The sequence below is a fragment of the Montipora capricornis genome, chromosome 11, assembly GCF_036669925.1.
Source record: "Montipora capricornis isolate CH-2021 chromosome 11, ASM3666992v2, whole genome shotgun sequence".
NCBI lineage: Eukaryota > Metazoa > Cnidaria > Anthozoa > Scleractinia > Acroporidae > Montipora > Montipora capricornis.
The window spans coordinates 22927118-22939617 of record NC_090893.1 but is presented as its reverse complement, the minus strand read 5'-3'; the positions used below and the strand labels follow the sequence as shown (position 1 = coordinate 22939617).

General features: G+C 40.0%; 2 protein-coding genes across 2 annotated transcripts in view; both read right to left on the bottom strand.

The window, feature by feature from the left end:
* Positions 1 to 1531, bottom strand: part of LOC138023547 (E3 ubiquitin-protein ligase TRIM71-like) — a 1977-nt gene extending 446 nt beyond the window's left edge. The window contains exon 1 of the mRNA XM_068870549.1: positions 1 to 1531. This exon is cut by the window's left edge and continues 446 nt beyond it. Within this exon, the coding sequence (XP_068726650.1) occupies positions 281 to 1459 (1179 nt within the window). The 5' untranslated portion in view covers positions 1460 to 1531 and the 3' untranslated portion in view covers positions 1 to 280.
* Positions 1532 to 5747: 4216 nt separating this feature from the next.
* Positions 5748 to 6461, bottom strand: LOC138023214 (integrase/recombinase xerD homolog). Its single transcript, XM_068870241.1, has one exon. The coding sequence runs from the start codon at positions 6459 to 6461 to the stop codon at positions 5748 to 5750; it is 714 nt and encodes a 237-aa protein (XP_068726342.1).
* Between the last annotated feature and the right edge of the window lie 6039 nt (positions 6462 to 12500).

Here is a 12500-nt window from a genome sequence, read left to right as displayed (position 1 = left end):
TTGACTTCAAATGCTAAAAGAACTCGTTTCACTTTTTTAGTTAAACCTCCAAAAGCCTTTTAGCTTTGATAACGAGGCAGTTATAAGCCATCAAAAACTGAAAAGTTCTTGGGTGACAAAGACGCTACTGATCCCATAATTTTCTTTGTAAAATTTCGAATTTTCAAAGCACCATTGTTTAGAGCTTATGCAATGCACTTTAAATATTCATTTCTTTATTCTCGGCTGTCTGATTAGAAAACGTTAGCCTTATGCTAATAAAGCAAAAATATATCACATCTTAATAGAAAACGGAAATGCGGCTGTTGACGAAGTCACCCACTACGAGACTGCCACCACTGTTTATAGCAACGTAAGAAGGCCAAAAGCCATTTTTGAAATACTGTCCATCAATTTTACTCAAAAACGTGCCGCTCAGGGTGAAGAGTTGCAGCCTACGGTTACCTACATCACACACAATGAGTTGGTTGTACTTGTCAATAACCAGTCCATTAGGACCATGCTTAAACTGGCCATCATTGGAACCCTTGCAGCCAATGTCATGTAAACACACTCCTGTTTTGTCAAATACCTTGACACAATTAACAAACAAATAAGAAACAAAGAATTTGTTCTGGTGATAAATAGCATAATCTGGGAATTTATCACGGTCTGGGGCACTGAAGGATTGGAGCAAGTCATTCCCATCAGGGGAGAGGACCTTGATTTTCTTGTCCCACCATTCAGTTATGATTATACGACCATCACTCGCAATGGAAAGGTGACGTGGATTATCAAGATGTTTATCATTGATGTGTTTGATGAAGTGCCCCTCCTCACTGAACACACGAAGCCTATTGTCGCTTTTCGGAACTAAAGTCAGCAGGTCGCCAGAGTCTGTAAATGCCACAGACGAAGGTTCAACATCAAGTTTTATCTCCCTTCGAAACTTTCCTTCTGAGTTCAACAGTTGAATTCTTTTATTCCCCACATCTGCAACAGCAATCGTTCCAGTTTTATCACTCACATCAATATCGTAAATGCCATCAAATTCTCCTCGTCCCGTCCCTTTTGAACCAAACTGAAAGGCAAATTGATATTGATGCTGATGATGAACCTGCACAATCCAAGGACTACCAGTCAGCGGCTGTCCATTCACAAGAATCTCCACTCTGTGTTGTCCGCCACACTGTGGTGTGTATGTCACCTTGTATTTCCCGTCTTTGATGTCTTTAATGTCTGTTTTTAGTTGATCACCTTCTGGAGTCAATATGTCGATTTTGAATTTATCATCTTGTTGATAGCATTGAAATCCTTCTGAATCCTTTGTAACAATGACGAAATAGGTCTCCTTCCTTTCCTTTACTTCCTTGCTGTCTTGACCTTCAGCTAAGCACTTTGACGCATCAGTCTTGGTAAAAATAACTTTATCCATAAGATCCAATTTCTTATCCAGCAAGTAATGGATATGTGGCGACATGTAAAGATCGGGTTTTCTTACATTTAACAGTTCATTACAACGTCCGAGGATGGCGTGATTTGTTTGTAGAATTTCGACGCTGAAGTTTCTATCCAAGATACTCTGACAGCGTTCGAAGCAGCTTTTCAGCTGGGTGGCAACCAGCTCGAAGTTTTCCACTCGCGTTGCGTGATGTTTTTGTTCCGCTTCATAAATTTCACGAAACTTGTCCTTCATTTTCCTCTCGTGTTCTCGCAAATCACGAATCAATTTTTCCACAGTGTCTGTCATTTTCTTTTCCTCGTTCAAAATTTCAACTTTGTTTTTGTTTCTTAGGTCAGTTTGTTTCTTAATTTCACTCTCATATCTGACCATTTCCGCTTTCACTTTGGCCACAGCGTCGGACATTTGCATCTTTTGTTCTTGTGCAGCTTTCTGAGTGTCTCTCTTAGAGTGTCGATCATGACTCACTACAGTACATTTGTGGCAAATCAGAACTTTACAATCTTCGCAGTAAAATTCGAGAGGTTGATCTTCATGATATTGCTGTGAACACATCACGGGTCTGTGGATCAACTGTTGCACATCTTGCGCTTGCAGTTTGTCGATCAAAACATTGCGATGACCCCTTGAAGCCTTTAAGCGTTGGTGAGCTTGAAAACAAGATGCGCACAGAAAATCCTGGCACACGAAACAGTAAGATGTTGCCGTATTGTTCTCGTCACAACTGTTGCATCTTTGAGACTGTACGCTGCCATCTTCTAGAGCCAGAACATCCACCAATCGGTTGAGATGAAACGATGACGGCAAATTCTCGAAGGTGTCTGTTTCCGGAATTTGGAATGAAGTCTGGCAAACCGGACATTTGATTGTCGCTTTTAGCTGTCTCTTTGCGAAGTTTGCATGTCTGTCGAGACACTCCAGGCAGAATGAGTGAAGGCATGGTAATGTCTTGGGATTTTTGACAGTCTCTATGCACAATGGGCATTCTGCTTCCTTTTTAAGAATCTTGAAAAGCTGTTGAACATCCATAATGAAGCCAAGCAACGCAAAAATGAGGGCGTGTGAAATAGTGACGTCACTGAAATCCCGGGACTCTGTGAGGTCAGTGGATGACCCCGCTACTCTGGTCTAATCGAGTGCACAGCATTTTACTGCACTTCATCAAGAACTAACACCCAACCTGAGATTTTGTTTTGGCTGAAAACTCAGGGTGCTTACCATTAAGCCAAACCGACCATCCAGAAACCGGTCGGACGAACCGCTGAAAATGGAACAACATTTTCCGATTGTAGCGATGGAACTAAATAACCGTCCTCTCTTCCTTATTCTCCCACTCGGTGGTTTTCCTAAACCATCATGGAAGACGCAATAGTTCCGATGCTTTGCCTAGATTCTGAGGAGTGAGGAAGACATCGTTTCAGAATCATCAGTTAGGGCTGCTCGTGACCGTTCAAAAGAGCCTCTACGACTTCTGTATGAACAGAATTTTGAACAGAAAACGCGGGAAAATGGGTATTTGCTCAGTTCTTGGTTTTCACGTCACGCAAAAAAAAATAAAAACGCTTACCATTCAATAAATAATAATAATAATTATTATTATTATCATTATCATTATCATTATCATTATCATTATTCGAACAAGAAGTGATTTTGAAAAACATTTGACTATGAAAAATTGCGATAAAACATTGCTTAAAATCATTTTAAGATTAAAAATAATTGCTAAAAAGCGACGACGTTTCGACGTTAACTAAACTTCATTATCAAGTCGAAATATGTGAGTGAGTTTCGGTCTATAAATACTAAAAAAACAATAGCTGTTTAAAAGCTGTTACATGAGTAAATAATAATTATTTACTCATATTTACTCATATTTACTCAAATAATAATTATTTACTCATGTTACAGCTTTTAACCAGCTATTGTTTTTTTAGTATTTATAGACCGAAACTCAATCACATATTTCGACTTGATAATGACGTTTAGCTAACGTCGAAACGTCGTCGCTTTTTAGCATATTTTTTTATCTTAAAATAATTTTTATCGCAATTTTTCATAGTCAAATAATTATCATTATTATTATTATTATTATTATTATTACTTAATAGATTCTAGAGCGCTATTTCTATTCACTGATCAACTGCGCTTTACAATTTAAAATACTAAAATAAAATTCAAATTAGTAAAACTAATTACATGTATATTAATAAAACAGAATATTTATACTAATGATAATAAACTTAATTAGTAATACTAATAAGAGTGAATATCAAACAGGGTACGCTTTAATGGCTACACGAAATAAATAAGTTTTAAGCTTACATTTATAAATAGCTAATGACTGAATATCACGTAATTCAACCCGCAAACTATTCCATAAATATGGAGAGGCAGCAGAAAAAGACTTATCACCTAAAGTGACAAGCATTTTCCCTTTAGGAGGGTCTAACAATAATCTTTGATCTAAAATTATGCATAGATCTAGGCTTAATGTTAATTAATTCTATGATATACTTGGGCGCCAATCTATGAATAGCTTTATTAAAGCTATTCAAATTAAGATCTTAAAATGAACACGATGTTGTACTGGTAACCAATTCACTTCATAAAGCGCGGGAGAAATATGCGAGTACTTTCTTTAAGTTCAGTACAAGTCTAGCCGCAGCATTCCGCAACACGTTGCAATTTAACAATTTGCGACTTAGGAAGGCCATACAAAAGTCCACTACAATAGTCTAAACGGCTGGTGTTAAAAGCACGAATAGCGTTAATAACGAATCACTAGAAAAATACTTCTTAATCTTTCTAATATTATGTAGGTAATAAAACGCGGTATTACAGATTTTTGGTTACTTGCGTTTACATTGACAACTTGTTATCGAATCATGCACCAAGATTTCTAACACACGAACTAGGATGATATCATATTCACCTACAGAGACATTGCATACATCATTGATCTTAGCTAATTGTTGTCTAGTTCCTATTAATATCAACTCATTCAGTTTTATCGAGACACCAGTCGAATATGCAGACACCAGTCGAGACACCAGTCGAATATGCAGACTTTAGAGGAATCAATGTTACTCCAGTTATTGCCAGAGCGTTTGAAAGAACAGTGCCTGGAGGAATATCTGAACAATTCTCAAATTTTGTCTCCACTCCACAACAAAAAACAACACAGCATCGCTGAACCAAATAAGTTTATTTTGGGAGGGCCTGGCGAGAACCAACCCGAACACTATACAAGACTGAACATTTACCTAACAAACCCTTGAAAGGCAACCAAGGGTAAAGCTATCTTCACACGTACAAGTCACTTCATAGTACCAGTAGGGCTGGTAAGCCAAAACACTCAATATATGGCCTAATTCTACAAGTAAGCAAACAGTCTTGGTACCAGTTAGGCTGGAGGACATCAGCTCCGCCATTATATTTGACTATAAGATAAACAGGCCATCCTGGCGTCCTACCCCAAATAAGCTCTGGTTAGAAGCTTTGTGCCAGTTAGGCTGGGGAACATCAACTCCGACATTAAATTAAACTATAATATAAACAGGCCATCTTGGCCTACATCCCAAGATAAGCTTTCCAGCTCTGTGCCAGTTAGGCTGCCAGTTAGGCGGGGGATCACCAACTCCTACGTACATTATAAATAAAATACAATATAGCTTAGAGTACAAATACAAGAATAAAACGGACAAAAGCCTTAAAACTAGCAGAGCTGAGCAACCACTAACAAAGAAAATGCGGTTCGAACGGAGGCCAGAAAAAACCTGCCAGAAAAAACCCCTGTGGGGAAAAAAGAGAATGTGCAGGAAATCTGGGTAGGAACCATGGCTCAAGCTCCAAGCGATTAGAAGCCCATCCTACGAAGGCTTTACAAGAATGAAATTAGAATAGCCGATTCAACCAGACTGGATGCATGATACCAGGAAAAGAAGGAACTAAGCAAAGAAAAAATTAAACGAAACGAAACGAAAGAACGCGGTTGGTTCTGAAGCCTAGATGACAGCCACGTGTTATACTCGGTCTTATATACCCCTGAAACCCTACCCATGATACCCCGGCCTGTAACCCAGGCCCATGTTGTATCTCGTGCCGACAAAATAGTTATTTCAGCCTTGTTCGCTTGCTCACCCGTCAGAAATAACATATTTTGTCTCCACTCCACAACAAAAAACAACACAGCATCGCTGAACCAAATAAGTTTATTTTGGGAGGGCCTGGCGAGAACAACCCCTATCTAGAGTGACAAAGAATTGGGCAAAAGGCAAGATAAATAGACACTATTAGCTTACATGGCTTAGAGCCCGAGGAATTTGGAAACAGAAAGCCTTTGATCAAGGTCGTCGTCAACATATGTGTCTTTGGCTTGCACGGACTTCCAGCGACCGTGTCGCTGAAACACTCTGTCACTGACACCACTGTTAGCTGCCATAGTCGCGCCACCCGAACGCAGAGAGTGCAGCCCGAACTTGGAAGGGTCGGCCCCAATGGGCTTCAAATCCCGCCTGAAAGCTTCCCTCATAGTACTGTAACTAATAGGCCTATCGGGGGCTATCAACTTACAAGAACCCTTTCCCTTGGAAATGGGTCTAAAAATCAGATCCCTGGAATCTGTAGGAATTTGAAATTTCGAGAGATACCTTTTAAGGAGCTTGACAGGACACGCACCACTAGGAAGCTCGGAAATAACTACCTCGTCTCCTCGACGAAGCTGGTCGTTCTTACTTTTGGGGACTTTAATAACCACGAATCCCTCATTAAAGAAAACGTCATTCCTCCTTATCCTGGAAACATCGTCGAACCTAAAGAAACCGGCAAATGACAAAATATACAAGGTAATATTGCGCAGCTCAACAGGGTTGTCAAGGTTAGAACGGCTAATAATGTCATGAATCACACTAGATGAAACGGGCTCCTTGCGGTTAACGATAGCAGTACCAAGAAGCCTTTTTGAAGCAGACCTGGCGGCCTCGACAATAGGGTTATCCGTGGGAGAAGGGATACCAGCCATACTATGAGCCCACTTTATGCCATAAAAGGCAGAATCAATTACACTAGGGGAATGGGATTGCTCGATAAGGTGTTGTAAGTACAATGCAACATGAAAGGGTTTAGCGGGGAAAACATTCCCGTCAAACATACTAATGGCGAATTGCTTCCACTTGCGGTAAGCACGGTAGTACAGCAATGATGTACTGGTGGCCTTCGAGGACAGTACTGTCGTCTTCAGCCTGTCAGCTAACCCCTGCACGGGACCGTTAGGCAGAGCGTCCTGATCAAAGTCCCAAAAACCGGATTGGAAGATATCTAGAAGATAGAAAAATAGGTGAGAAATACACTGCCAAAATCCCAAGCAAAAGCAAGGTATTGGCGGTGCTCCGGGAAAATTTCGATGTGAAGATAACCCGATTTCAGGTCAAATTTAAATAAATAATAGCCCTTGTCAAAAATCTGAGTGGCTACGGACAAGTCTTCGCACTTGAACTTTTGTTTGTAAATAAAAGCGTTCACGTGTCTCAGATCTAAGATTAGTCTCTGTTTACCCGAACTGCGAGTAGAAACAGAGAGCGGATTAATAATGCCCGGCGCGCAAAAAATCTCATCGACAAGGTCAAGCTTGAGTAGGTCATTAACAGCTTCAGACACAAAAGCACTGTTGTTACGTGCAGAGGCGTTGTTAGTTTTGTAAAAAGGTGTGGGAAGATGAAAGAACGGAATCTTGTAGCCCTGGATAATGACATTCAGGATGAACTGAGAAACTTCTAATGAACGCCAAAAATCAATGCATTTTCGAAGTCTTCCACGGACTGAGGGCAGAGCAGGAGTATCAATATCAGCAGAACATAGGGGATCTTTAAACGAACTTAAAACTAGCGGGAAAACATTGGGAGAAGATGGGTCAGAACTGGAATCAGGCTGACAATCACTCAAAGCTTCCAAAATAAAATCATTACGATCAAAACAAGACAGGACTACACCTGATAAATCCTGCTCATCTAGTCACTTTGAAGTTGAAGAGTTGGACTGTGTTGTCATCGCGGGGCAGCAGGCACGCCAATGGCCGGCCTTTCCACAAGCGAAGCATGTGCCAATGTTAGGACGACGAGACGGGAAACCGGAATTGGTTGCGGCTGGCTGGAAGGACAGAGGTTGTGATTGGGAACTTGAAGACGAAACCGACCTGCTGAGCGGGGAAGATGCTTTAGTCGCAGCCATTGCTGAAGACTTCTTCTTCTTTCGAGAAAACGTGGCTGCACGGGCACGTCTCTCAGCACCGTGGATGCGTTTTTCGTCCTCTGAATCATCTGCTAGATCGTGTTGTTTGTATTCTTCGACCGTACTCCAACCGTATTCAGACTTGTCGGCGAGAAGAATATGCTTCTGCCGTTCGACAAGCAATTTCTCACCTTCTTCGAGGTCAGACTTGACTTTCTCAAGGTTGGACTTCTCAGCGGCAGACTTGGCGCTGTCGAAGGTTTCCGCAAGCTTGAGATTGAACTTGAACTGGTCCTCGTTGGCTTTTCTTTTAAACTTATGCGGCTCTTGAAATTTCAGTTTCTTGATCTCTTTCATTTGCTGTTCTGTCGAAGTTAATCTGACCTGCAGTGTCCTTGAGCAGCTCCTTAAAGGAGGCCATTAACTGATTGTTGTTGGCTCTAATTAGGTCGGACACTTCGTCTTTGGTAACCGACATTACGGCAAAAAGAAAAAATTAAACGAAACGAAACGAAAGAACGCGGTTGGTTCTGAAGCCTAGATGACAGCCACGTGTTATACTCGGTCTTATATACCCCTGAAACCCTACCCATGATACCCCGGCCTGTAACCCAGGCCCATGTTGTATCTCGTGCCGACAAAATAGTTATTGCAGCCTTGTTCGCTTGCTCACCCGTCAGAAATAACATTTTGCGTACCGTTCAGGTGGAAGTTGTGTAAACGCTATATTGAAAATGCAGCACACATTTCTTGCGGCATTGGATAAACGGGACACCTTAGCGGTGAGAATGTTCACGATGGATTTCTCTAAAGCCTTTGATAACGTTAAACACAATCTCCTAGTTGAAAAGCTGAAACATAGTCCACTTGATTTATTCATTGTTAACTGGTATGCCAACTTTCTAGATGGCAGAAGACAAAGGGTGATTTTTAATAACTTGACATGCCAGTGGAAAATTGTTAACAAGGGAACAATACAGGGAAGTGTCAGTGGCCCATATCTTTTCAACATATTTTTGAATGACCTAGAGATAGATGGGTACAACGATATATCCTTGTTTAAGTATGCAGATGATTCAACTGTCTTAGTCACGATTACTAAGGATTCCCCGGATATATCTGACATTGCCTTGTCCAAGTTTATCAATTGGACTGTTGCAAATGACATGCATTGTAACACTAGTAAATTTAAGGAGATAATCATGCGTAAGAGAGGCAATTCTACAGTCTACCCTATGTCTCACAATATCAAACAATATAATAATATTTCTTTATTAGGCGTCACAGTTCAAGGTAATTGTAAATTTGGCTTGCATGTCAAGGCCAAGCTCCAAGAAGCCAACAAGTGTTTATTTGTTATCAGAAGCCTACGTAAAGAAGGATATACACAAGATGAAATAGACCACTTCTTTAATTCAGTTGTGATCCCTAAGTTATTATACGGTCTTTCGGTTTATGCTGCAAGTGTTTCCGATCTTACTGTTATACAAAGGTTTCTACAGACATGCTACAAGAGGCGTTATACGTCGGACAATTACAACATATATGAACTTTTGGAGAAAAGCGACAGACGCCTTTTTTGTAGCCTCAAACGCGATTATCATCCATTAAAAAGCTTGCTCCCTAGGTACAAAGGCCATACTGTAAACCTTCGAAGGAACTCCATCGTCAGGCCCTGCATTAATACTGAACGTTTTAAAGATAGCTTTTTTAATAGATTAATTTTTAAATATAATCTAGCTGTGTAAATACCCCATATGTATTTTTAATCAATTTAATCTTTTTTATTCATCTTAATCATTGTAATTTTTATTGTAACATCAGATATGTAATTTTATCGGATGCTTTTAATAAAGACGTTATTATTATTATTATTATTTGTTATTATCATCATTGATCATTAACCAATCCCCAATCATCCAAATCCTTAAGTCACTGATACATTCATAACACTAATAGCTTCATCCAGACTGGATGTATCATCAAACTTAAAACTATATAAGATACAATTTCGTCTCATCAGCAAAACAATGTACGTTAGGAAGATGTTTCTCTATGATAGTAAATAGCTTAGACGCATAAACTACAAATGATTAAGGCCCAAGGCAACACCACAGTCCAAGTCAAAATTATTTGACAGAGTTCCATGTATAGAGATTCGCTGACTTCTTTGAGAAAGATAGGAGTAGAACCAATTGAGAGCATTCCCACGTAGACCAGCTTCATTATGCAAACGATCGAGCAACACATCATGGGTCACTGTGTCAAATGCTGCACCGAGATCCAATGAAACCAGCAACGTTATATAATGGGAGTTCATCTTTAGAAGACTATCATTCATTACTCTCAGTAATGCAGTCTCAGTGCTGTGATGTTGTCTATATACAGACTGGAACAAGGGATAAATGCCATTTGCCATCATATGCTCATGCAACGGATTAAAATCAGATCTTTCAGTTAGTTTTGACACAAACTGTAGGTTACTTACTGGCCTATAGTTCTTAAATACCAGATCCAGACCAGTCTTCTTTAATAACGGATTAATTATTAAGTCAAGAAATTGAGATGTTGTAGAACAGCGTGTCCAAACTCGAGTTAAAAGGCAAAGGGTACCACTCAAAATTATAGTGTTTAGTATGGATCAGTACGCAGACTCCATGCATATGGACACCAAAATGGCGGCCGGAAACCAGTGGAAACATCTGGAATTTACTTCAGCTCCATCAATACATTTTTTCTCTCTGCTAAAAACATTCGCATATACATTTATACGAAACGGATTATTGTTAATAAAAACGCAAGCCAACAACTTTCCCACACGCGAAACAAGCACATTGAAAGAGGTTTATGCAGGCCGCCCAGTAACATCAGACAAGACGACGCTTTATGAGTTGGTGCCGTACTCAATGAGCTACTTTATTAGTCCTGTTTTCGCTTATGCCTTCTTCGGGTTCTTCTAAAAACACCGATTAAGACAGCCACAAAGGTTACTAGGTTATCTGCTGCCTCATGTCAGTACTATTAAACAACAATGCCTACTTTACGGTTGTTCCTAGGTATAAAATCCTGATAAGCATGAACAAAAGGAAGGGATAATAAAAATTTGGTGGGCACGGCGCTAATTTTACATTGAAGGGCTAATCTTTATTTCCTTTTCTTTGTTTTATTAGGAGGAAACACTGGATAATTTTGCTTACTTGATGTCTGGTCTGGGATAACTGATATATAATACATATGTTACTTGAGATATTAAAACCACGTAGTATCGACATTCATTTGACCTTTTAAACTTGAAGATTTGAAGAGAAATTACTTAGAGATACAATTTTAACATGGTCTGTTCTGATAAATCACACCTGATTTTAGAGTAAATGAGATGTTCAAAACAAGAGGCACCAGTTATCATTTTAGGTGTTCTTATTTTCCGATTTATCGAACGGAAATTGCAGTTAAACTAAAAATCTACTACCGGTGAAGGCTTCCCTTTATAGCAAGCACCATGGCATATGCACAGAGTGTATCGTATACCATCATTAAACAGCATTGTTTATCTTTTAAATGCATTGATTGTGTTTCAGTGACACTTAATGAGACACCCCCTCCCCCCTCGATTTCTTCTACGTTCCCCGCCTCAGTTCCCCACGTCCGCCCTTTTCCAAGTTAAAAGTAATATTAAGGAGTTTAAGAAACGGCTACCGCTACGAAAACGTCACAAAACAAGAGTATTTTTGCCGTCCTCTGCATAACAACAACGTGAAATCACCAAAGTTGAGGTTTTGACAACAGCGTAAAGCCTGGTTTTCACTAGCGACGCAAGCACCAAGCCCAAGCATAAGAGCGCTTATTTAATTATCAATGCACGCTGGCTTGCTCCCAGCATCGTTAACTCTTCCCACTTTCGTCCGGTTCCTTATAGCATGTTAAGTGTGGACTCTTTATGAGGTGATCAGCAGGAAGAGACTGCTTGCAAAACATTAAACTGTTGTCTCTTTCCCATGCCACTTCCTGAATTGAAAAGTACGGTTTATCTGCTCCCTGAAGTGGTTTGGCCAATCATAAAACAGAAATAATTCGCAACGTCAGTGAACTCATATCTAATTATATTTTACCCTGACGGGAGTCTTTTACTGTGTAACCATGTCCCCAAGGGTAACATGACACCTGGAAGGCTCAAGGTGTGTGCAACCACAGCTATTCTATCTTTTTGCTCTGAAACCGTTCGTATGGATATAGTTTAAGGATAATTCGCCCACAGTTTACTACGTGCACGAGATGGAATAATTGCGAAAGAGCTAATTGGGATTGTGTTAAGTTATATTTTATATTTTAAGATGACGTTTACAAGAACGCGGTTTCATTTGTAACCGCATCGTTTTCGATGCGGCTACATTTTCTGTTTACACAACACCGATCGAGACTGTTGCCGAAACCGTGTCGAATTGAAAAAGCCAAAAAAGTCAAAACGATGTGGTTTCATCGGTCGCGTAAACAGCGAAACCGCATCGATTTGAATACGGTTACTATTTTGGCGCGAAACTTGCACTGTTTAATTCAATATAGTAAATTTAGCACGTATTGCAGCGCTCGCTTATACCATCACGACTTGGATTTTCTGGCAAAAACGGTTCGGTGTAAACACTTCCAAACCGCCTCGATTTTGATGATGATATGAAACAGCGTTCGTGTAAACGTTGCCTAACATAACGTTTGCGTCGCCGTGGCCGTCGTAGATCTCCTGTGGATAAACGGTGATAATTATGTCAAATACTGGCCCCAGTTGTTCAAAAAGTGGATAATGCTATCCACAGGATAAATCACTATCCATTGGATATCT